This window comes from Elgaria multicarinata, chromosome 13 (genome assembly GCF_023053635.1).
Source record: "Elgaria multicarinata webbii isolate HBS135686 ecotype San Diego chromosome 13, rElgMul1.1.pri, whole genome shotgun sequence".
NCBI lineage: Eukaryota > Metazoa > Chordata > Lepidosauria > Squamata > Anguidae > Elgaria > Elgaria multicarinata.
Genome location: NC_086183.1, coordinates 4,988,320 through 5,013,849, shown reverse-complemented (window position 1 = coordinate 5,013,849; position 25,530 = coordinate 4,988,320). Strand labels below are relative to the sequence as shown.

At 43.2% G+C, this 25,530-nt stretch overlaps 1 protein-coding gene across 1 annotated transcript in view; it reads left to right on the top strand.

Moving 5' to 3' along the window:
- The window catches only part of CSMD2 (CUB and Sushi multiple domains 2), a 784,677-nt gene that overhangs the window by 171,389 nt on the left and 587,758 nt on the right, over positions 1-25,530 (top strand). Inside the window, exon 3 of the mRNA XM_063140724.1 lies at positions 10,943-11,055. Within this exon, the coding sequence (XP_062996794.1) occupies positions 10,943-11,055 (113 nt within the window). The remainder of the gene's footprint in view (positions 1-10,942; positions 11,056-25,530) is intronic.

Sequence of the window (25,530 nt, the reverse complement as noted above, 5' to 3'; positions counted from 1 at the left end):
CACTCAGGACTGCAGGCCCAACATCCACACCCACCACACTCGGATGTTTTCCATGGCCTCTGCCAGCGTGGGCTGGTGGCTCTGATTTCGGTGGGGTTGTGCATCCATTCTGGGTTTCATTTAGTACCTGCTAGAACTGTGAAGGAGTCATTTAAGGTGCTGAACCCACTTTTGGGGTTAGGATCCAGCCCTTTGGATAGCTCCTTTAGAGTTCTGGCTTGGTGGACAGCTTGATGAAAACGTCAACGCAGCCTGTGGCAGCTGTAAAGAAGGAAAACTCCATGTTAGGCATTATAAGAAAAGGAATTGAGAATGAAACTGCCAGTATCACACTGTGTTTATACAACGCTGTGGTGTGGCCACACTTCGAATACTGTGTACGGTTCTGGTCACCACACCTTAAAAAAGCTATTATAGAGCTAAAATATGCATAAAAGGGGAAACTAAAACGATTAAGGGGCTGGAGCACCTCCCTATGAGGGAAGGTTATAACAGCTAGGATTATTTAGCTTGGGGAAAAAGGAGGCTAAGGGGAGACATGATAGAAGTGTACAAAATTATGCATGGTGTAAGGAATGTGGATAGGGAGACTTTTTCCCTCCCTCTTTCAAAGTACTAGAACCCAGTGGGGTCATCCCATGAAGTTGATTGGTGGTAGGTTCAGGACAAATAAAAGGAAGGACTTCTTCACACAGTGCATAGTTAAATTATGGAATTCACTGCCACAAGATGTAGTGATGGCCAGCAATTTGGACGACTTTAAAAGGGGTTGGATAAATTCCTGGAGGCGAAGGCTATCAATGGCTACTAGCCCTGATGGTTGTGTGCTTCCTCCAGTATCAGAGGCAGTAAGACTGTGTGCACCAGTTGCTGGGGAACATGGGAAGGGGGGTGCTGTTGCACCATATCCTGCTTTGTTGGTCTGTGGTCAACAGCTAGTTAGTCACTGTGTAAACAAAGTGCTGGACTAGATGGACCCTAGGTCTGTTCCAGCATAGCTCTTCTTATGTCTGACTGAAACCAGAATGAATACACGGTCCCAGCAAAATCAGAGCTACCAGCTTCCACTGGCTTCAGCTACCCAATGGGATTTGATATCTATGTATTCCAATCTAAACTGTCCTGATTTCCACCTCTCAGTGTAATATGCAAATAGGAACTGCTAATATGCAGATAGGAACAAGCTGAATATGAGCCAGCAGTGCGATATGGCTGCAAGAAAGGCCAATGCTATTTTGGGCTGCATTAATAGAAGTATAGCTTCCAAATCACGTGAGGTACTGGTTCCTCTCTATTCGGCCCTGGTTAGGCCTCATCTAGAGTATTGCGTCCAGTTCTGGGCTCCACACTTCAAGAAGGACGCAGACAAGCTGGAGTGTGTTCAGAGGAGGGCAACCAGGATGATCAGGGGTCTGGAAACAAAGCCCTATGAAGAGAGACTGAAAGAATTGGGCATGTTTAGCCTGGAGAAGAGAAGATTGAGGGGAGACATGATAGCATTGTTCAAATACTTAAAAGGTTGTCACACAGAGGAGTGCCAGGATCTCTTCTCGATCCTCCCAGAGTGCAGGACATGGAATAACGGGCTCAAGTTAAAGGAAGCCAGATTCCAGCTGGACATCAGGAAAAACTTCCTGAGTGTTAGAGCAGTACAACAATGGAATCAATTACCTAGAGAGGTTGTGGGCTCTCCCACACTAGAGGCCTTCAAGAGGCAGCTGGACAACCATCTGTCAAGGTTGCTTTAGGGTGGATTCCTGCATTGAGCAGGGGGTTGGACTCGATAGCCTTGTAGGTCCCTTCCAACTCTGCTATTCTATGATTCTATGATCCCTGGCTTTTGCACATCTCAAATGTTCTGATGTAGTTCTATGCTCAAAACTCATATCCAAAAACACATTCAGAAAAATGAATTTTAAGAGGAAATACTTTTAGAAATTCAGATTTAAAAATGAAGATATATATTACACACACACATACATATATATACATATGCATGTATCAAATCAGAAATGGGTCATTAACAGACTTACGAATGGGCCTCTACAAGAGTGACATGGATCAGAAATAGACCTGTTTGTCCATTCTGTCTCCCAGGCAGGGATCCCTCGCACTGAGGCCTCCCCCTGGTGACTAGATCCTTCAGCCATCATTTTAATTGCCCACAATGTCCTTGACATCCTGTCATTTCAGGGTATTGTGGGTAATTTATATGATCTCATCCTCCTCCTGCCTCCACTTCCAGGTAAACTCACTAAGAAGAAAGAGAGAATGAGCCGTGTTTGATCTTCTTGAGGCTCACACTTTTCTGCCTTTATGCTCATCTTGCCTTGTTCTCACTCTGCACACAAACATTCAAACATGAAAATTGCACACTTTTACAAGAATGCACCCAAATGCACACACACCCATAAGCTAAAATTTGAAAATGTGGGTTTTGGGGAGAAATGTGCATTTTCAGAAAACCTGAATGCAAACTCAGAAGAATTGAAAAAACAAACAAACAGAAAACAGAATTGCATTTCTGCTCACGTTTGCATGATTTGCAAACAGGAACGAAATTCTCATGTACCCCTACAGGAAGCAGAGCCAGCTGAGACACTGGCTCAATTCACATTAGTCAACACAATGTGAAAACTCAACTCAACAGTTGAGATTTTAGGAGGTCCTCCCCACACAACATGTTCTAACTCCACTGTTTTGTGACTTTGTGCTACTGTGGAGTTGTGTAAAATCCATTGCAATGTTTGACAGTTCCTCTGCTCTCTCTCCTCCCTCGGTCCTCCTGATGGTATCACATTAGCCACTGCTGCAAAAAAATAATTAAAAAAATCTCGGAGGCTCTCCCTCTTTTTGCCACTCTTGCCAGGGAACTCTGAAGCCAGTGGGAAAAGTTAACGCAACACAACGGAAAAGTCCACAGAGCCTTCCACACAACATGCAACGCAATGGTTGTGTAGGAACTCTCCTCTGCACAGTATGGGTATTCTGCGTGGAGTGTTTTCCCAAAAAACTCCACCGTTGCGTGGAGTGTTTTCCCACCAGACAACACAATTCTCAACGGTGGTGTAAAAACTCCACCGTGGAGTTCTAAAACCACCATTGAGAAACAATGTGTTGTCTGAACTGAGCCACTATCACTCTTTGGCTCCACCTTGTTTAAAGTGTTTCTATTCCAGCTGTTTGTGATAACAAGACAAACAACATCTGGCTGCAATTCAGCTGCAGAGAACTGTTCATTGCAGGATCTGTATAACATTGGGTATTAGTGACTGAGTTTTCTTATTATGATTTTATGATTTTAATTTTTGTGAACTGCCCAGAGAGCTTCGGCTATTGGGCGGTATAGAAATGTAATAAATAAATAAATAAATAATTTTCCTTTCCTCTCCCTATTCCTTTTCCTTTTTGTGTCATTCTTCTTAGACTATAAGCCTGCATGCAGGGACTATCCAGTTTTTATTGATCTATGACCTACTTTGGAAGCCTTTCTGGTTGAAGAGTTGGGGTATAAATTCAATAAATTAATGAATAAATGAATGAATACAATTCTCCCCATGCCGTGATCAAGCCACAGTTAAAAGTACAATGGCCATGCCTCATTAAAAATGTGGCAACCCTATCTATGGCCAGCAAAGACTGAGCATGGACGGACTCGCCCATGTTCACACTTAGCGGGCGCTCATGGAGTTGCTGCTGCTGCCCGCCTCTGCTGGCCCCTGGAGGCATCGGCGAGGGGTGTGGGGTTGCCCCGCAGCCATCCACTCCTTCATGCGAGCCACCATTTTACGCAAGATGGTGGCTCTATAATTTTCATATTTTAATGTTGCACAACATGGCAGCTATACAGGGTCATTTCCACAACATTAGAGATATAGAGGACCCCTTTGTGTCTCTACTGTTGTGGAAACAGCCCTTTACAGCTGCCATGTTGAGCAACATTAAAAATATAAAAATTACGGCGCCACCTTCTTGCGTAAAAATGGTAGCTTGTATGAAGGAGCTGGTGTCTGTGGGGTGCTCCTGGGCTTTGCAGCACTCGGTGTGCAGATCTACAAGACCCCCCTCCCACAACTGAGTGAGCAGTGTCTGGGGGCCACGTCTTGGCGAGTGCCATTTGTTGGACTCCACCCCTATTTTGGGCGCTCACAACTTCCCCAGCAGAGACAAGCTTGCAGCAATTTTTAGTAAGTGGGAATAGAGGAGGGGCGAACAGCTGGTGACAGAAAGATGGTGTTAAAAGTACAGCAGAGTGCTTCTATTTCAATCTGTGGAATTTTGGCCAGTATGCTATCAAGTGTTTTGGGAACAACACTGCACTAAAAATAACAGGACGTAATTCTGCACCAAGTGAAGCCATATTCTTTGCCATCAGAAGCTCAGTTCTGTGCCCTGTTAAGTAAACAAATTAAGGCTGCAATCCGAAGCAATACTGGAAGCTAATCCCATTTCCCTCAGTGAGGTATATTTCCAAAAACAAACATGTTTAGGACTCAGCTGTAAATATTGTAATGAAATAATGAATAAGGGTAACGGATAAAACCATCAAAGCTGAGGTAAATACTTGTTGGAGATCCAAGTCTCCCAAAGCAGGACTGCTCACACATATTGGTAGCAGTGTCCTGAGTCATGAAGCTCCTGGTATCAAGTGAGGGACAGTGTCAAAGTTAGGCATGATTGTGCACCTGCTGAGGGCCCACACCAGTGGAGGCTGGTGACTCTGATGTCAGTGGGGCAGCAAGGCTGCTCTGGGTTTTATTCAGAACCAGTGAGAACTCCGAAGAAGCTATCCAAGGTGCTTGCTTTGCACCTTGGACAGCTCCCTTGGAATCCTGACTGGTTTTGATTGCGACCCAGAGCAGATACCCTGCCCCACTGACATTAGAGCCACCAGCTTACACTGGCCTACACCCCAGCAGGGGTTCACTGGCAGAAGCCCCCTGGAACAGCCCATCCTCTTTGTCATTGCAACTTGCGTGTTGACCTGCCTCCCACTCCGACCCAGAGAATGGAGATGGTGAGCAGGAGAAGGAGCGGTTGCTGCTGCCTACCTGCTTCCTGGCTCTCGACCTGCCAAGCGAGCAACTGGCACCATTGACACAAAAAAGGATGAAGGCCAACAGTGGAGGGTGACAATGGCAATGGGAGGTAGACTCAGGAAGGGAAGGAGGGAGGGGCCAATGAGGATGTCTTGCCTAGGGACTGTAGCACTCGTGGGGTGCTGCTCAGCTGGTTAGAGTGGAGGGGAAAATAGGCTTGGGGAAATCACATTCCCTCCCCCCACTGATGGGGGACATAAAGCCTGGGGGGAATTATGTATTTCCCCCTGTTGCCTTAATGGCAGCCACCATTAACACAATGGGGGCAAAGGACACACACAGGTCAGGGTAGAAACGAGTTCCTTCCAGACCTGCTCCCCTGTTGTCCTTTGACAGGGATGGAGCAAAAATCCGCTGGGGTCCTCCTCCGTCAGGGTCCGGGCGTCTGCTGCACTCGCAAGCCCAGACAGATTTTTGCCACATTGCTAATCTTGCCCAAGGGTCCCCAAAGCTCTGGAGCCAACACTGTATCAAGTGAAATGAAATATAAGGATGTCCAATTAAGACCTATCCTTAAAACCCAAAAGTTTGTTTCAAGAATGGTTAACAAAAAGAAAAGAACATTGTTCTTTAATTAATTGATAGCTGCAAAGATAATTTATAGCTGTGAAATCTCTTGTTCCCTCATGCAAAGAATGGATAGGAAGAGTTTGGCAGTTAGCTCAGGTGATGAAACTCTGAAATTGTTCAATTGAGAGATGGAAGAAAAAGTCAAGGTAAATCTGTGATAGCTTGGTTCCTTTTCATTGGATGTTGCAGAAAGAAGTGTAATATTAATGTAAATGTGTGTCAGTGTTTTTTTTAGTAATGTCCTTCAAAATTCTGAATCTTTCTATGTGTATGCTTTTAATATAGATATTTACTTAGCATAGTAATCGATTTACCATATGGTCTACCATATGCTGCTTTTTTGTTATATACAGTATTTATTCACAATAATTAATAAAGGGAGCAATCTGAGTCTTGGAGAGGGGGCCGTTGATTGCTGTGAACCTTGCCTTCTGACTGCAGCTGGATGTCTCCTTGCAGCAGTGGAGAGGTCCACCACCATTGGTCCACCACCATCACTGTTCTAACCATGGTACAGGGAGAAATGCATTATTTGGGGGAAGGACAGATCAGGAGAGGGATAAGAATATAAGAATATAAGAAGTGACCTGCTGGATCAGACTGAGGGTCCATCTAGTCCAGCACTTTGTTTACACAGTGGCCAACCAGCTGTTGACCAGGGACCAACAAAGCAGGACATGGTGCAACAACACCCTCCAAGCCACGTTCCCCAGCAACTGGTACACACAGGATTACTGCCTTGGATACTGGAGGTAGCACAAAAAATATCAAGGCTAGTAGCCATTAATAGCCTTCTCCAGGAATTTATCCAACCCCCTTTTAAAGCCATCCAAATTGGTGGTAGTGACTTCCATAGTATAATTGTGCACTGCGTGAAGAAGTCCTTACTTTTATTAGTCTTGAATCTCCCACCAATCAGCTTCATGGGTTCACCCCAGTTTCTAGTATTTTGAAAGAGGGAGAAAATTTATTATTATTATTATCTATATAAATAAAAATGTAAATGTTCGTTTGTTCCTAATCTAAAATCTCCGAAAGTTCTTCACCAATTGCTTTGAAATTTTGACATTCGAATACGCACGTGTTTTTATTATTATTATTATTTATTTATTTATTTATTTATTTATTTATATAGCACCATCAATGTACATGGTGCTGTACAGAGGAAAACAGTAAATAGCAAGACCCTGCCGCATAGGCTTACAATCTAATAAAATCATAGTAAAACAATAAGGAGGGGAAGAGAATGCAAACAGGCACAGGGTAGGGTAAGCAGGCACAGGGTAGGGTAAAACTAACAGTATAAAGTCTGCACAACATCATGTAACTATATTATAGATGGGGACAAAAGTGTGTCTTAGAATCGAAGAAATAGGGTATATAAAAGCCCAGAGGCCTCCTCCAAGCCACTTATGCAAATAGGAGAGAAGTCATTGTGACATCACCAACCAGTAGGCCAATCCACTGCCTCTGCCTTCTCCCTATTTCCATGTTCTCTCCTATTTGGCACCATCTAGCGGTGTTTCTCGGAACTGTGGCCTTCTATGGAAGTTCCAAGTTCTGAAGAAAGGTAATTGCCAGGAGATTCCGGCCTAGCAGAGGGGCCAAAACCCACTAACCTCCTCACCTGTGACAGGTAAAAACATGCTTTTTTAAAAAAAAAACAGTGCCATCTGTTGGACGTAAAAGGAACACATGCTGGTCAGGCTGGGAGATACATAAGCAGCAATGAAGCTGTATGGCGAATTCTTTCATTTCCCATACATGAACGAAGTCCAGCTGTTGTTCACTTAGCAGTACATCTAGAAAATGGACAACACGATTATTTCACAGCTGCAAATGTGCAACAAATAGCCCTGAATCCACTGGCTACAATGTTAACTGCTTTCTTCACCTTATGTCAAAATGACGTGTGCTTCGTTCCATGTAGAATTGCATCGTGAACAAAATTACAACACAGGTGATCTTTTGTCGTATGTGCAATCAAATATTCCTAAGCTAACGCTTGAGCAAAATGGCATTTACGATCAAATAATGCAAACTGTCAATAACGGGGTTGGAGAAAACTTCTTCTTAGATGCGCCAGGAGGAACTGGTAAAACGTTCCTAATTACATTGATTCTGGCAACAATTCGATCCCAAAATGACATAGCCTTAGCTCTTGCGTCGTCCGGAATAGCTGCGACATTGCTACCAGGTGGAAGAACTGCTCATTCCGCTTTGAAATTGCCATTGAACATGCAATTCATTGAAACTCCCACGTGCAACATTTCCAAAGCATGGGAAAAGTATTGCAAAAATGCAAACTTATTGTTTGGGATGAATGCACAATGGCGCAAAAAAAATTGCTCAAGGGTCTTGATCGATCATTGCAAGATTTGCGTGGAAACATCACACCATTTGGGAACGCAATAATATTGCTTGCAGCAGATTTCAGGCAAACATTACCTGTAATTCCTCGATCGACACCAGCGGACGAAATAAATGCTTCCCTGAAATACTCTACTTTGTGGCGACACGTCAAGACGTTAAAATTAACTACAAATATGCGTGTCCAGCTGTGAAACGATCGATCAGTTGAGATATTCTCACGTCAATTGCTGAAAATTGGGAACGGAAAGGTGCCGGTTGATCTGACCTCAGGACGAATTTCATTGCTTCATAACTTCTGCAATTTAGTGACGTCAAAAGAAGAATTGGTTCAAAAAGTATTTCCCAATATTCAAACCAATTATAAGAATCACGATTGGCTGAGTGAACGAGCTATTCTTGCAGCCAAGAACAAAGACGTCTACGAACTTAACAATATTATTCAGTCTAACATTCAAAGTGAGGCAGTCACATACAAGTCCGTCGACACTGTTGTGGAAGCAGATGAAGCGGTTAATTATCCAACAGAATTTTTGAATTCACTCGATCTGCCAGGGATGCCACCGCACGTACTGCAATTGAACATCGGTGTGCCAATTATCATGTTGCGAAATATCAACCAGCCAAAGCTTTGCAACGGCACGCGGCTTGCAGTAAAAAAATTACTGAGCAACGTCGTAGAAGCAACAATCTTGACAGGACCTTTCAAAGGTGAAGATGTCCTCATTCCTCGCATTCCTATGATTCCAACGGATATGCCATTTCAATTTAAGAGATTGCAATTCCCAATTCGATTGGCGTTTGCAATCACCATCAACAAAGCTCAGGGCCAATCTTTAGAATTGTGCGGTTTAGATCTAGACACGGATTGGTTCTCACATGGACAATTATATGTTGCGTGTTCTAGAGTCGGCAAATCAGACAATCTCTATATCTGCACAGACAATGGAACAACAAAAAATATTGTATACCCACAAGCATTGTGAAATTAAACATATTAGAAACGTGCGCTTTCTCTTTTCTTTCTTTTCCATTTAACCAGACTGAGCCACAGCAATGCGTGGCCGGGTACAGCTAGATAATAATAATAATAATAATAATAATAATAATAATAATAATAATAATAATAATAATAATTTCATTTATATACCACCCCATAGCTGAAGCTCTCTGGGCAGTTTACAAAAGTTAAAAACAGTAAACATTAAAAACAAATATACAAAGTTTAAAAACATAAAAAGCATCAAAGCAACAGTATCCATGTACAAACGGATAAAAATGTCTCCCTGTCCACATTCTCCACACCATCCAAAAGTACTCCCACCCCTCCACCCCCAAAGGAGACAAACTAGACCAGTCATGGAGCAGGCATAATTATTTTTCCTCTTGCTGAAACCAATGGGAGAGGTATAATTAAAAAGTGACCACCCAGTACAAAAAGGGGCAGATGCTATAAGGGGCAATTCTTCTGCCTGGACTAACCCAACCCACCAACTTCCATTGAATTGCTCTGAATAGGATTTAGAGGAAGTAGACATGTCGCCTTGTTTTGTGCAACGAATTCTGCCATTGTTGCTGTTTTGCATAATATTCTGGGTCAGACTCACCCGCTTCATCCAGCCTTCCCTGTCTGGTGCCCTTCAGATGTGTTTGCCTCTCATTCTCATCATTCCCATGCAGCTAGGTCTTGCAACCAAATGCAAGAAACACAATGCTTTTTCCTCCTTCCATTTTTTTCAAAGTGGTGAGGAATGCCTTTTTCCCCCCCAGTCAATGGCTGCATTCCCTTGAGAGAACTGTGTCTGGAGTTGCACACCAGTTGTCGTTTCTCTAACTCTACCACCCCCTTTTCTCTCTCTCCATTGACTTCCCACCCAGTAGGCTGTTGGGGGAGTGACAGATCATCTGAACAGTTCTCTGCCCCCATCCTTCTCTTCCTTTGGGCTCACACAAACTTAGACCGAGGTTTGGCTGTGGTTGTAGGGCTGCAGGTTGCCCAATGGGGACGCATGAGAAATTCACTTTTGGGAACAATACATGTGAGCATTGCCTGTTCAAAGCTCTGAATGGACACACATGTCCATTGTTTCCTTATTATTCACAGTTTTGGTAGTATGGCCTTCCTCTTAGTAGCTCAAGGCAGCCTTTTAGCCCCAGCAAAACCCAGATGGGTTAGGTTGGGAGACTTGCCCAAGGGAGGCTTTGAGAATCTGAAAGTAGATTCCCCAGGTCCAAACTGAACAATGTAAGGGCTGCCCTGCCCTAGTCCCCATTAGAGATACCATCAGGTAACACTAACATGGGCCTTTTCTATGGCTGCCTTTTTTCGAGGGATCGTCCCGGGATCAACCCTCTGCATGCAAATGACACACAGGGGATCCTGGGAGCAGGCAGGGATGATCCCTCTGTTTTCCTCGGATAATTCTTAGGTGTAGAAAGGACCGTGGTGTCAGCTGTTTACAATAACCGAGCAAAAATGGTTTACAAAGACTATGCTCAGTTATTGTAAACAACTTGTTCAGCTTCCGTAAACTATTATTGTATTCATACACTTCATATGAGATACGGCACAATTATTATGTTACATAAAATGTTTGTTCACCTCAGTTCTTTTGATATCATTTAATGTTCTAGCAGTTGTGTGCTGGTTAGCATTATTCTATTTTGGCAATTCCAACTGCTGCCTTCTGTATTGTTTAGTTGGAGTTGAGATGCCACCAGCCATTCCAAGTGGCAAACACATTGGGCAGGTACCATCAACATTACAAGGGATCTGGGATTGTGCTGATCTGTCCAGCCATTTTGAGTAATCCTCTTTTGCAGTTATGGTAACCAGATGATTCTACGTTAGATGGTGAAGTGGGAATTCCTAACGCCGCTCTTCTCATTGTGATTTATTTCAGGTTAACAGGTTTCCAGCTGCCTCCTCCCATCGTGAGTACAGGGGTGGTGCTGTCTTTGTGGCTTGTAAGCGATTATGCTGTCAGTGCTCAAGGATTTCAGGCGAACTATGAAGGTAAGTCTGCTTTTGGTGAACTGAAAACTTTTTTATAATAATAATAATAATAATAATAATAATAATAATAATAATAATGAACAACCTGTGTTTCTATACAGGAAATCAAAGTCCCGTTTACTTTTCTGAGACACCAAATCCTGTTCCACATCTCAGACTGGTAGTCTTTTACATGTTTCTTAGGAATGGGGGCATAGTTTGGCTTATGACATATGGTAGCCCTGTCCAGTAGCAACACAAGATTTGGACGACTTCTGTAAAAGCTATGCAGATAATTTTAATCTAAAATTGAATCCATGTTTTTACTTACATTTACCAGAGAGAAAGAGAGAGAAGCTAAAACAAAGGATAGGGATGGGCAACCTAGGGGTGTCTGGGAGAAAATCCCCCCCACAGAGCCCCCTGCAGGACATATTCTTGCTGCCACCATGCTGGAAGTTGTAGGACTTAATTATTATTATTATTATTATTATTATTATTATTATTATTATTATTTATTTATTTATTTATATAGCACCATCAATGTACATGGTGCTGTACAGAGTAAAACAGTAAATAGCAAGACCCTGCCGCATAGGCTTACATTCTAATAAAATCATAATAAAACAATAAGGAGGGGAAGAGAATGCAAACAGGCACAGGGTAGGGTAAACAGGCACTGGGTAGGGTAAAACTAACAGTATAAAGTCAGAACAAAATCAAGTTTTAAAAGCTTTAGGAAAAAGAAAAGTTTTTAGCTGAGCTTTAAAAGCTGCGGTTGAAGTTTCAGTCTTCAGTCGAAGCATACATAGAATTGTGCTGTTAATGTTTTTACTGCTTTCAATGTTCTTGTTTTTATTGTGCTAGGGCAGTGGTTCTCAACCTGTGGGTCGGGACGCCTTTGGGGGTCGAATGACCCTTTCTCAGGGGTCGCCTAAGACCATCGGAAAACACATATTTCCGATGGTCTTAGGAAACTGTATTGACTGGACTATGTCATGTATCATCTTTTGTATTATTAAAGCTATTGTTATGTATTATTTTCATTAGCAAACCATCCCATGACAATGGATCGTGTAGAGAAGAACGAAAATAATTTTATGGTTGGGGGTCACCACAACATGAGGAACTGTATTAAAGGGTCGCGGCATTAGGAAGGTTGAGAACCACTGTGCTAGGGTGTTATTGATTTAAATTGTTGTACACTGCCTTGATGGCCTTTTAGGGTTTGGGTTAGACATACATGTGCTGCGTGTGCTGCGTGCTGAAGCTGGGCCTGAAATTGGCTGATACACAAACTAAAATAATTGGGGTGGGGTGGGTGGAAAGAATATCCTACAATGGCTAAATTGCAAAGTACGTGTGTGCATAAGAAAGAGTAAAAGAGAACAAGTGTTATGTGGGAGACTGGATCCTCTTCATTGAGTACTGGAATAATAATAATAAAAAATGTTGCAATGGATGTATTCAAGCTGTTATAATGTCAGTATAGAGGTACTGTGTGCTTTTTAAATTTAAAAAAAGTTAAAATCAAAAGCAAATATTACTATTTTTTGGTGGTTGTTGAAATTCACACTCTCTAATTGTTCATTCTTAAAGAAAGGACCTAGATTTGATGGTTGTGACCTTTTGTTGTTTTAATTATTATTCCCAAATACTTTGTTAAGTATCAGCTATAAAATCCCAGCTCTTTGATGGGCAAAGAGAAGGCTGGTTTGAATCATTAACAAAGGTGAGAACTCTTATCTTCCTCATGGAAACATGTCATGGAATTTTGCTTTATATCAGCTGGATGCCGTGAGATTTTCCTCCAGACTGTAATAAGTTATTTAGTCAGTTCGTTAGTATGCAGGGTGGGAAAGAGGCACTATTGACTGGAAACAACTCCTACTGCAGTAAAGAAGAAAGTAAAACCTAAACTCCAGTCCCAACAGGTACACATTACCAGGCCTTCCTATGACATGGATGCTTAAGTAATTTGATCTTTGAGAATTCCAGTATGAATGTGCAGATCGGAACTCAGTTTTCCACTGTCCTGATGTTGGATCCTAGTTCTTTTTCTTTCATGATTATATTTTCTATTCATTGGCAGCAGTGAAGGAAGAGTGTCCCTTAGGCAGCAGCCTAAGAAAGCTCCTCCCACTGGTTACCTATTAGGATGTAGGCATCTCCAAATAAGAGTCCAATCAGCCTGCTTTGGCAAAGGCCTGGTGGGTAAAGTATTGAATAGGATTGAGGAGACCCAGGTTCAAATCCTCATTTTCAGAATGAGAGATATTCGAGTTCATCAGGATCCTTGGAACATTAGGGATGGGTGAACTCACCTGCGTCCAATGCTCGCCCTGCTGCCACCAGCCCTCTCACAATCTTCTGTTCTGGCTTGGCAAACATCTGCTGATGTCAGGAGCCCATCCACCCTTGTCTGGAGCCTTAGTTGTATGTGACAATGGAACCTCTGAAAAATACGTAAAATACAATGGGGACTCCAAGTGTCAGCAAACAGCTGCCAGGTGCTCATTGGGCCATGTGGGTGCTCGACCTGTGGGTTTGTAAACACATTGCTTGTGCCAAATTAGGTCTGGGGGTTGGATGTAGGGGAGTCCATTGACTCTCATACCCTGTCGAGCACCCACAACATCGCTACTGAACATCGTTTTACCAATCATCTTGTGTCCAGTTCCCTTTCATGTTTGTGATTGCTGATCACTCTGTGCTGTGATCAAATGGGAGATTTGTGGAAGTACTCCCAAATTTCTGGAATTTCCCCAAATTTGCAGAACTTTTCTAATTTGCACAACTTTCCTCCATAGAGGAAACCAGGGCTGTTTAAATCCATGGAGGAAATTTGCGCAAATTAGGAAATTTGTACAAATTGAACTGTGAATCAGGAATGAGTTGAATTTCAGCACTTTTTTGATAATTTACAGATATTATCAGTGTACACATTCTCGCATTCACTTGTTTTATGAGGAAACCCAAAATGCCCATACATTCCCACCTCACCTAGCTATGAATGTTACTATAGCCAATCATACACACTCAGCCTAACCTACTCACATGGTTCTTGTTGGATAAAATGGTGTCACTGTGTGTACAATGCCTAAAGCACCTTTGGGGAAAGATGGGCTACAATTGTATTTTGTAATAACACTTTGTTATTACTGACTGTCTCGAAGCCCCCTGAAAATCCTTCTTTTCAAGCAAGGTTGTATAGAACATCCAGGTGGACTGTGTTCTGTTATGCAGACCTCTTCTGTCTCCCATCTTCTACCATCCTCAACTGCACCCACGATCTTCTGTGTCTCTGTCGGACCCCAAATTGCTATCACCAACTCCCAGCGTCTCTCTTTCCATCCCTCCCTTTGCTTCAAGTGTTCAGTTGCTGTCGTTCATGTTTTTGACTTTCTGTTTGGGAATCACAACCATCTAGGATATTATTTGGAGATCTCACTTTCATGGGGCCAGGGCATGTGGAAAGGTGAGTCCTTGGCAGATGTTTTGCTGTAGGACTGACTTTAAACTCTCTTTGTGAAGAGCCCAGTACACCCTTTGGTTCCTACAGGAATTCCCCACTTTCTCTGCCTTCTGTGCAGACCCGTTTTATTATCTATACCAAAGAGGTAAACCCATCCCAGCAGAACCAGCCAGAATATCTGTTTCCGTAGTGACAAATCATTTTATCATTACTGATAATAATAAACAGAATTATAACCAAGCTTGGCGAGTATGGTGAACGTAGCCGTTCACGCTGCAGTGCCTTCATTTTGTTTTTCTTGGAGCAATATGTTCACAATTAATTTTGTAATGGCCAGGCTATGTGTGAGATGGCATTTTTAAAACATGCACACACACACACAGAGAGAGAGAGAGAGAGAGAGAGAGAGAGAGAGAGAGAGATTGTACCACGGTCACTCAAGGTCACCCAATTTTTGCAACAACTAAAGCAGAGTTCTGTGGCCAATATAGATTATACATATCAATAACTTGTATAGGTCACAGATTTGCAGAAAGTTGCTTAGATTATGCAATGTAATTTGGTTTGCATAATAGTGCTGTCTCAAGATAATTTGCTGCCTGAAGTCATGTCCACCAATTCCTGCCTTTATGCGTTCTCTCCAGGACTGATTCTGCTCAAGTGGGGGATCAGCAGGGACAGCAGATCACACCCACCCATCCTCCACTGGCCTTGCCCACCTGCTGTGGCAAATGCCACAGCGGAAGTGGGGTAAGCCGGGCTCCTTGGAAGAAGAGCAGCCACCACCCCCATCTCTGAAACTGAGCCCTCTCCCAGCACGAGAGAGGTCATGCAGCCTGATCTCTCCCATTAAGGACTCTGTGAGGTGCCCAAACAGTCTCTTGCTCTGAGAGAGTTCCTGGAATGAGAGATTGGGTGAACAGCTTCTCTGCAGAGCAGCCCAACCCTAAATACTGCTCTTTGAGGGCTCCTTTCTCAAAGTGAGGCATGGCGCGGTGGCTCTGGAGACTGGCTAGAAGTTTGGAAAGCGGTGGGTGGGGTTCCAAGTAATCAAACAGAGGTGATGCAAGTTCCGGAGAAAAGTTAGTTGCCCTTTTTTAAAATCTGGATCCATTGAATTCCTTCTCAGTTTGTATGCTGGGTCTTTGCTGAAGCAATTTGACCACATGGCAGCTTCTCTGGGTGTCATGTTGCTGAAAACCGCAGCAGCTTTCACCTTAAATGTGGATGTGGAGCATTTTTTAACACTCAAAAAGCACCGTTAAATGATGATTACAGTGGTCTTGAAACATCTATGCTCATCTTAGCCCTTGGAGATGGCAGATCAATAGTGAAACAATGTAACTCTTGTGGCAGAGAGAATTGGATTTTGGTCCTAGTACTATTAGAGTTTTGTGCCAGTAATGACTAGGCCCTCAACAAAAGTTGTTTGCTAATAGATCTCTCTCTATTAACGTTTGGGTGGTGTTGTTGTCGTCGTTGTCGTCGCTATTTTAAGTTTCTGCTTTTCCCTCTTTCCTCATCTGCTCTTCTGTTTGTGCAGGGCAGTGATGGCTCCACAACTGCTGGTCCCTGACCCCATACAACCATCTCTCAGCAGTGGCAGGATGGACTTTCAGTGTGTTTCTGCCGCACCTACATAATATGAGAAGGTGGAAAGAGAGGAGTGGGCTTCCAATGGACACATCTGTCCATGTCCATCCTATGTCACTTATGCATGTTTTTATCCAGAATTATGTTCTGTTCATTCCCACATTTGTTTGCAAATTGGGGGAGGGGAGGGGAAAATTTCTCAAAATATGCATTAAATGTGTATTTTAGTAGTATTTAAATTCCATCCATTTAAAGCTGCAGAGAAGTGCACTGGAAAAAGCATGAAATCTGGTGGATAACTAAATTCCAATCTGCATGGGAGTACAAAAAGTGCAGATCAAGTCATTTTCGATAGGAGTTCACAAAGATCAGTTTTCTCAAGCATCCTAGAGTGATCTATTGCTTCCCTTTGGATTGCCATTTTCCGATATCCCACTGGGAAGTCTTATGTTATAAGACCTATGTTGATAAAAAAATATAGGAACAGGCCCTCAGCTTCCCCACCCCTAAAAACACCTTAGCCATTGGCTCCCATGGATATTTTGGATACATCTTTTTGCTGCAGGATGGGGAAGGCAAGAAGAAAGCAGGACACACACGTTCTTCAAAGGAACCCTTGGCTCTTTGGTGAGATCATTAATAACGGACAGTTATTCCTTGGAAGTCAGTTTATCTGGTCTTCCCCCTGCAGCACACAGTCCCAGGTAGGGATGGACGCTGAGTGGCCAGGTGGCCTGTGAGCCCTTGGCAAGAAGCATGCAGCCCCCCGCTCCCTCCCCAAGCGACCATTTTGCATAAAAATGGCATCGCTGCCTTTTTCGTAAAGGGCCCTTTTGTACAATTGGCAGCCATAAAGGGAGCATTGACACAAATTTATTTATTTATTTATTGCATTTTTATACCGCCCAATAGCCAAAGCTCTCTGGGCGGTTCACAAAAACTAAAACCATAGAAACCATTCAAACTATAAAACAAACAGTATAAAAGCATAATATAAAATACAATATAAAAACACAGCAGCAATGCAGAAATTAATACCGATTTAAAATACAAATTTTAAACAGCACAGTTTATATTACCGTATTTCTTTGATTCTAAGATGCACTTTTCTCCCCATATAAACATCTCTAAAAACGTGGTGCGTTTTAGAATCGTGGGCGCATTTATTTTTCTTAGAATCAAAGCTTTTTTTCTGTTGGTGGTACTGAAATTAGTGTGCGTCTTACAATTGATGGCGTCTTAGAATCGAAGAAATACAGTAATTTGATAGACTGTTAAAATGCTGAGAAAGTAAAAAAAAGGTCTTACCTGGCATCTAAAAGATTATAGTGTAGGAACAAGGTGAACCTTTTAGAGAGCTCATTCCACAGCCAGCTTGCCACAGCAGAGAAGGCCCTTCTCCTAGTAGCCACCTGCCTCACTGTTTTTGGCAGGGGCTCACAGAGAAGGACCCCTGAGGATGACCTTAGGGTCTGGGCAGGTACATATGGGAGGAGGCGTTCCTTCAGATAGCCTGGCCCCAAGTCGTTTAGGGCTTTGAATATTAATACCAGTACTTTGAATCGGGCCTGGACCTGGACTGGCAGCCAGTGAAAATGGAGAAGGACTGGTGTGATGTGGGCTCGTTGGCCAGTCCCTGTTATTAAACGTGCTGCTCTGTTTTGTACCAGCTGAAGTTTCCGGACCGTTTTCAAAGGCAGCTCTACATATAACACATTGTAGTAATCCAAAGGCGAGGTTATGAGAACATGGATAACTGTAGCTAGGCTATCTCCATCCAGATAAGGACGCAGTTGGTATATCAGCCTAGGCTGATAAAAGGTGCACTTTGCCACTGAGTCGACCTGCATCTATTTAGACCATTGACACCTGGATCTTTGTGCAAATGGCCCTCTTTACAGCAGCCATTTGCCCAGAAGGGCCTTTTACCAAAAAAGGCAGAGCTGCCATTTTGCAGCTCAGAGGAGCGGAGCCCATTGTGCTTGCCCAACTCAGCACATGCACCAAATCAGGCAAGGGAGGCGGTCCGTAGGCTCCAGTCTGGCAGGGGAGAGCTTTGAGCCCAAAATGGGTACCCACAGTATCCCTAGCCCCTGGGGAGAATGGGTCCTGGGACATGTTTAGAATTCACATGGGATGATGGAATATGTAGCCTAGAATATGTAGCCTAGAACATTTATTTATTTAAAAAAACATGTAAATAAAATATATTTATTTCTTACCCACCTCTCCCTCTGGATTGAGGCGGGGAACAATATTAAATACAAAAATACCATAAAATGCCTAAGACTAATTAAAAACATATAAAACTGATACAATATTAAAATGACAATTGGGCATTTTAAAATTCATCTGGGTAGGCCTGCCTGAAGAGATCAGTATTTATGGCTTTCTTAAACTCAGAAAGACTATTAAGTCGACGAATCTCTCCCAGCAGACCATTCCACAGTCTGGAAGCAGCAGAAGAGAAGGTCCTCTGGGTAACAGTTGTCAGCCTAGTTTTGGCTGGCTGGAGCGAATTCTTCCCAGAGGACCTGGGTGGGCTGGGACTGAGGGTGATTTGCACCAGTGGCATCCAGTGGTGTATAAATTCTCATACACCTCTAAAAAAAGATTCTGTCAATCAGTGACTGTTAGAAGAAAAGACACATGGCAATCCACAAAACACAGAATGGAATTATTGTTATTATTTATTTATTTGAATGTATACTCTGCCAAGGGCATTTTGTAGAGAGGTGGGGTATAAATTGAAATAATAATAATAATTAGGGGTGTGCTCCGCTCCGATTAGGAGCGTAGAAGCAGTAGCGGATTGGCCTGCTCCGCCTTACCCAGAGGCGGAGTAGGAGCGGACCGCGGACCCCCTAGAAGCAAGGCGAAGAGAAGCGGCCATTTTTCGGAGCTCCGAGTTCAGGCGGAGCGCTCCGGTCGCCATCTTGAAAACATTTCGCCATAGGATTGCATTGCGGCAAATAATCGCGCATAACTAGGTTGTTTTTGAAGCTATCGTTCTAGAAATTCTTGTGCTCAGAGTCGTGGATGGGGGTCATTTTGAGACCACTCTCACCTCTCTGCGTTGTCTGGGTCGCGTGCTATATTTTTGTGAAAATCGGGTCAACCGCGCAGCTCAAACGGCGTTTTCGGCTTTTCGCCCATAGGATTGCATTGAGGGAAAGAATCGGGGATAACTGGGGGGGGGTTTAAGCTATCATTCTGAAAATTCTTGTGCACAGAGAGTCGTGGATGGGGGTCATTTTGAGACTACTCTCAACTTTCTGCATCGTACGGGTCGCGCGCTAGAAGTTTTTAAAAAATCGGCGGGAAAAATACCTTTTTCAAAGGGCTGAGGGGCAGAGTCAGCTCCCGGTCATGATGATCCCAAAGTTGGAGGAGGGCATAGGCAAAACAGGTAACTTGGGATTCTGGGAAACTTCTCTTTCTTCATCTGAACGGGCTTTTCCCCGTGTTTTTTAACACAGTAGCTCCACCAAATGCACAAACACAACCTGAAATCATATACTAAGCCAAGAATAAGAGATAGAAACACAGCACTGCTCCCCACCCTAACCTTGGTGAACAACTGAATCGATGTGGTGCAAGGGGATGAGCTCCCCTAGGGCATCTCATCGTGGACGTGCCCCCACTCTCTCCTGCACTGGAAGGCCATTAGAGCCTTCCAAAGAGAGTAAAACGGTGGAGCAATGCCTATCATGAGTTGAAGTGAATGGTCACTTTTCAGTGGTGGAGCAATGCCTGTTATGAGTTGAAGTGAGCGTTTTACTTCTTCTCAGAGCTGTTGGTGGCTGTCTTGAACTGGCAGCTACTTCCCCCTCCCCCGGGCACGTCCCCCTATTGCTGGTAAAAGACAGATATAGCCTTTTTAAAAAAATTCTTCTTGCTGTTTATTGAGCAACACTGCTGCTTTTAATTCCACCCCTCCTTTGTTTATTTATTGATTTATTCCATTTTATATGCATTACTGGCTTATCCTTGGCTCACTTCCTTATGCCCCCAGAAATGCCAGCTGCATGCCTGCCTGCCTTCCCTCCCTCCTCCCCTGCCCACCTCGCAGGGATGTTGTGTGTGGGGTGCCCGATTTTCAAAAATTCGCCAAAAATCAGGGGATGATGGGATTGCTTTGAAACTTGGCATGCGTGTGTATATCCCCATGAGGTGTCATGGTGCCAAACATGAGGTTTCTAACTTGAACAGAAAAAAAGTTGTATAATTTTTTAGCTTTCAATGCAAGCCTATGGGGGGGGGGAAACGGAGCTCCGGATCCGGATCCGGAGCTCCGGGCGGAGCGGAGCGGAAGTGGGCGGAGCGGGGGCGGAGCGGAGCGGCCCGATCCGGAAAATGGCGGATCTGCAAGTGAAGCGGAGCGGGGGGTCCGTGCACACCCCTAATAATAATAACAACAACAACAATTATTCTGTTCGTCACGTCAGTCACCGGCATTATATCAAAAAACTTTACAGAAAACCTTCAGAAACTGGACACCAACATCCAGAAAGCAGCCATACTTAAAACATGTTCAATAGCAGGAAATTTCTGAATCAGAAAAAGACAGCATGACTTGGCAAAGCTCATCATCTCTGTCTAGAGAAACTGCTACGAGTGAGAAAACAGACAACAACAACAACAACAACAACAACAACAGTAATAATAAAAAATCCATTCTGTCTGTATTTTGTGGGTTGCCAGGTGTCTTTGCTCCATCGTTCACTCATTAAGAGAATCAGATTTTTATTTTTTATTTTTTTACGGGTGTATGAGAGTTTCATTTATGTTTGCAAATGTGCATTAGTGTTAACACACATCAGCACATCTGCACCCTTGTGGTAATGTGCACTTGTGCAAATCCCCCCTCAAAAGGAAGAAACCATTCTGCAACTCTGTAAGACTTGAAAAAGCCACATCACGGCAGGATCCACTGCTCAAATTCAAAGAAACCTGAATTCACTTGAATCCATTGTGGATTTCTCCAGCAACCCAAGTTACATCTCTACCATGTGGTTTTGTTTTTAAGGTTTCTTCTCTAAGGGGGCAGGGAGGGGGAGATAGCAGCTGCAAAGTCAGAAAGTGCTCATTTCTCTGTAATATTTATGGGATGGGATTGTTGCAGCTGTAGTTTCATACTCAGCAGTGAGAAAAGCTGCCTCAGCCGGATGTTCCTTCTTCTGAATGACTGTTAGAGGCACGGATCCCCTTCTGTCCTCCTTTCAGTCTGGTCACCCGAGAGGGAGGGTTTCTTGGGGTCTAAAGGGGTCTAAAGATTAAACGTATGTCCTACAGTTGAAAAAGGTTGGCGATTACTCTGCTAGATAACTTCCCCAGAATGATCTAAGATGTGGCAATTCCAGCCATAATTTGTACAGTTTGTACAAATTGTGGCTGCAGTATTTGCACATTTCTATTTGAGAATTAAAAAAATTCCCAGAGTTCGAGGAAAACCTGCAGCTCAGCTCACAAATGCAAACCAAGTTGGGGGTGCCGTGGAAATCCGGCGAGCTCCAATAGGGCCAGATTTCTGTACCTTAAAGGCAACCTGGAAAGAATTGTAACTAAATGAGTGAAGTCTGTACAGCTCTACCTGGAGATGCCGTGGATTGAACCTTGGGCCTTTCTCTTGCAAAGCATATGCTCTACCACTGAGCTGAGGCCCCTGATCCATTCCATGATGGTTGTCCAGCGGTTCTTCAGCAGATGAGATACAAAGAATTTCCTGAAGACAGAAAAGGTGAACAATTCTGCTTGAAAGTTAAGCTTCTCCAAACTAGAGATGGGCATAGAATATAGGGATCTAAACCTTTGTGAGTTCATCCTGGATCCCTCAGTTCATAGGCAAGTAATGCCGCACTGCTGGCACTCTTTTTCTGCGGATTGCATATGCTAGTCACATAGCTACAATGTGAAATTAATTACAATCACCACTATGGCATACCTGATGAATATATAGCGAGGTGACATTTAAAATAAATTGAGCGAGTGTTTTGCAGTAAGTGGGAAATCAGTATGAATTCCACACCACATCCTGGTTAATACCAACAACAGTTCATCATGTGTGGAGAGCGAGATTTTTTTTTAATAAGAGCATATTAATATTAGTTGCATGACAGAATTGCATTATAATTTATAAATCGCTGCCTCTCGGCTGTCCTGTTTATTAGTGTGGAAGGCACGAGAAACAAGTTGGAGGAAGCGAACGCAGCGCCAGGAAGGCTCGCTCTTTATCATAAGTCAAATAAAAGAAGGAACAGTTCTATAAAACAACAAGCTCGGCTCAATAAAACTTTAATCATGTTTCTGAGTTTTGCATGCTGGCTTGTGGTTCAGCATCCCAAAGCACTTTATTTATTATTTATTTATTTATTACATTTCTATACTTTGATGCAGGGGAGGCCGTATGCCTTTGTGGGCTGGCATCTGTCGGGGATGCTTTAGGATGGAGTCCTGCATTGAGCAGGGGGTTGGACTCGATGGCCTTGTAGGCCCCTTCCAACTCTGCTATTCTATGATTCTATGGTTCTATACAAAGGCTGATGGTAGGAAGGTGGTCCAACCATTGGAGGATCGGGATGTACAGATTTTATTTAATCCATTCTGTCTGTGCGTCACACTTTATCATCCACTCATTGATGGGATCATATTTTTTTTTCAATTTCCCAAATTTGCACAAATTTTGACTTTTGAAAATGTGCAAATCCCCCCAAATGCACAAATCCTCCCCTAATTATGCAATCCCCCCCGAATGCACATGTTCATGCTTAGTCTAAGAGGGAAATGCACATACAATAAAAGAAACATGGGCTGAAAAGAAACATGGGCTGAAAATGTACATCTCATGCTTTAATCTATGGGGGAAATGCACATTTTCAGCCCTTGTTTTTTCATTGTATGCATATTTCTACAACTAAATTTATGTAAAATTCCAGAAAGTTTTCCCCTTAATCTTGAATAGTAGAAGAGTACAATACAAATGAAAAAGATGAAAATAAAACATGAAGAATTATTCTTTTTAAAAATAATAATAATAATAATAATAATAATAATAATAATAATAATAATAAGAAGAAAACTGGCTGGTCAGAAAGTCGAATGTGAAGTTTGAGTGTGCTGTGACTAGGGTGACCGTATGAAAAGGAGGACGGGGCTCCTGTATCTTTAACAGTTGCATAGAAAAGGGAATTTCAGCAGGTGTCATTTGTATATATGGAGAACCTGGTGAAATTCCATCCTCATCACAACAGTTAAAGTGCAGGAGCTATACTAGAGTGACCAGATTTAAAAGAGGGCAGGGCACCTGCAGCTTTAACTGTTGTGTGAAGAGGGAATTTCACCAGGTTCCCCTATTATACAAATGACACCTGCTGAAATTCCCTTTTCTATGCAACTGTTAAAGATACAGGAACCCTTTCCTCCTTTTCATAGGGTCACCCTATGTGAGCTCTATATGTGCAGGGATCCTGGAGGCAGGGATCCTGGTACAGAATGCAGGGCATTTTGACACCTGGACATCTCAAGAGAGGTCAGTGAGGCTAGTCCACATGGCCCCACAACCCTGTTACCATCCCTTGAACCAGAGGTAGGTTTTTGGATTCCTGCCCCTACTTTCATCTACATTTTTAGTTCTTTGCCTTGCTTGGATGTAGCTTTATTAGTTTGTGGCTGTGGGGAACTTGGTTTTTATTGCTATGATTGATCAGATTTGACATTTACTGGCTTCTATTAAAAATAAATAAAAATAAAATCCAAATTGTATTTTCGGAGTTTGTAGAGCTGGTCCTAAAGGGCATATGGATGAATATTGCATTTCCCTTGTTTAATCCTGCTTAATATGTACAGGGAGTCAATCTGGATTGCCTGCCTGTCCTTCTGGGGATTCTCATCTTAAATGTTAATACGTTTGTTTCAGAGAGGTGAGGTGACATAGCTCAGGTGCGTGTAATTACCCAAGACACACCCAGCTCCAGATAGCATGGAAGTATACAGGACTTCATTATATGGGATATTGTGTGTGTGTGTGTGTGTGTGTGTGTGTGTGTGTGTGTGTGTGTGTATTTTATTGTGATGGGTCTAGTAGATCTTTCTCTTCAGCTTCCTTCCTTCCTACTTTTTGTTTGCATATGAAGCTCCTCCATACTGACTCAGAACCTTGCTCCATAAGAAAAATTCAACAGGTACAGCTATTCCCATCATGGACCATATGTACCTATTATTTGCCATTGCTATGAAGCTGTTAAAGATGAAGAGCCTGTCAGACAAAAAGAGGTGGCAACCTTCATTCAGCACCATAAACAGGCTGAGTTCAGAGGCTTCCAAACCAGCAATCAAAGCCCTCTGCCTAGATTAAGGATGGGTGAACATATCCAGGTCTAATTTCACCAGTCACATGATGAGTTGCTGCTGCTGCCCATCAAGCACCCACCAAGGCCATGGGGCCACCCATGGTCCCATTGCGAGCCGTTCTTTTGCACAAATTGGGGGTTCAGGAATATCCAGGAAGGTCACCTCGCACAAAATGGTAGCTGGGGCATTTCTGATAACGTCCTGTTATGTAAATGGCAGCTGTAAAAAGGCCATTTACACAAAATTACAGCTAGGAATGGCACATCCATGCCTTTAATGTAGTGTAGATTGCCCTTTACAACCACCATCTCCACAACTTTACTGTTGTGGAACAGACTTGAACTGCCATTTTTACATTTAATTCAAAATGGTGGCTCAGGTAGGAGCAGGTGCCAGCTGGATGTTGACAGACTGTGTGGTGCTCCTGGATGGGTCTGGTGAGGGCCATGAGGTCTCCAAAAGGGTGGGGATGGGGTGGGGAGTCCATCAGATCCCACCCCCATATTGTGCACCCACAACATCCCTAGCCTGAATAGATGACTCTGAAACTTTCATGTTCCCCCAAAATCTCATGATCTTTTCAGTACCATTTATGGAGACATCTGCAAAGTCTGGTAAGTGCTTATCAAAAACAAACTAAATGTAATTCTCACAACTTTTTTTAAGTACAAAACTGCTCTGAGGAATGTGGGAGAGGGGGGTCATTACAAGGGCTTGTTATTCACCTCTGTCTGTGCTCACTGAACCACCCCTGCCTGCCCTCACTCACCGTGCTGTGCAAGCTGCTGCACAACCCAGCTAGTGCATGACAAGCGCCAGGGTTCTGCCCGTCCCCTTTACTTAAAAATGGTGGCTTGGCATTTTCTAGAAATTCAGAGCGTCATCACACAGGGGGAAATTGCATTTGTTTACCGTTGCTTTTCCGCCCACACATTTGTCCCTCATTACTTCCTCTTTTGAAAGAGGACAGAATCAATGTGCACTTGGCCCATTCAGTGGGCCATTTTGATCCCGCTGAATGGGAGCCCAGGGGCTGTCTATGTGACAGTGCATTGGTGCCGTGAGCCCCCAAACCCCTG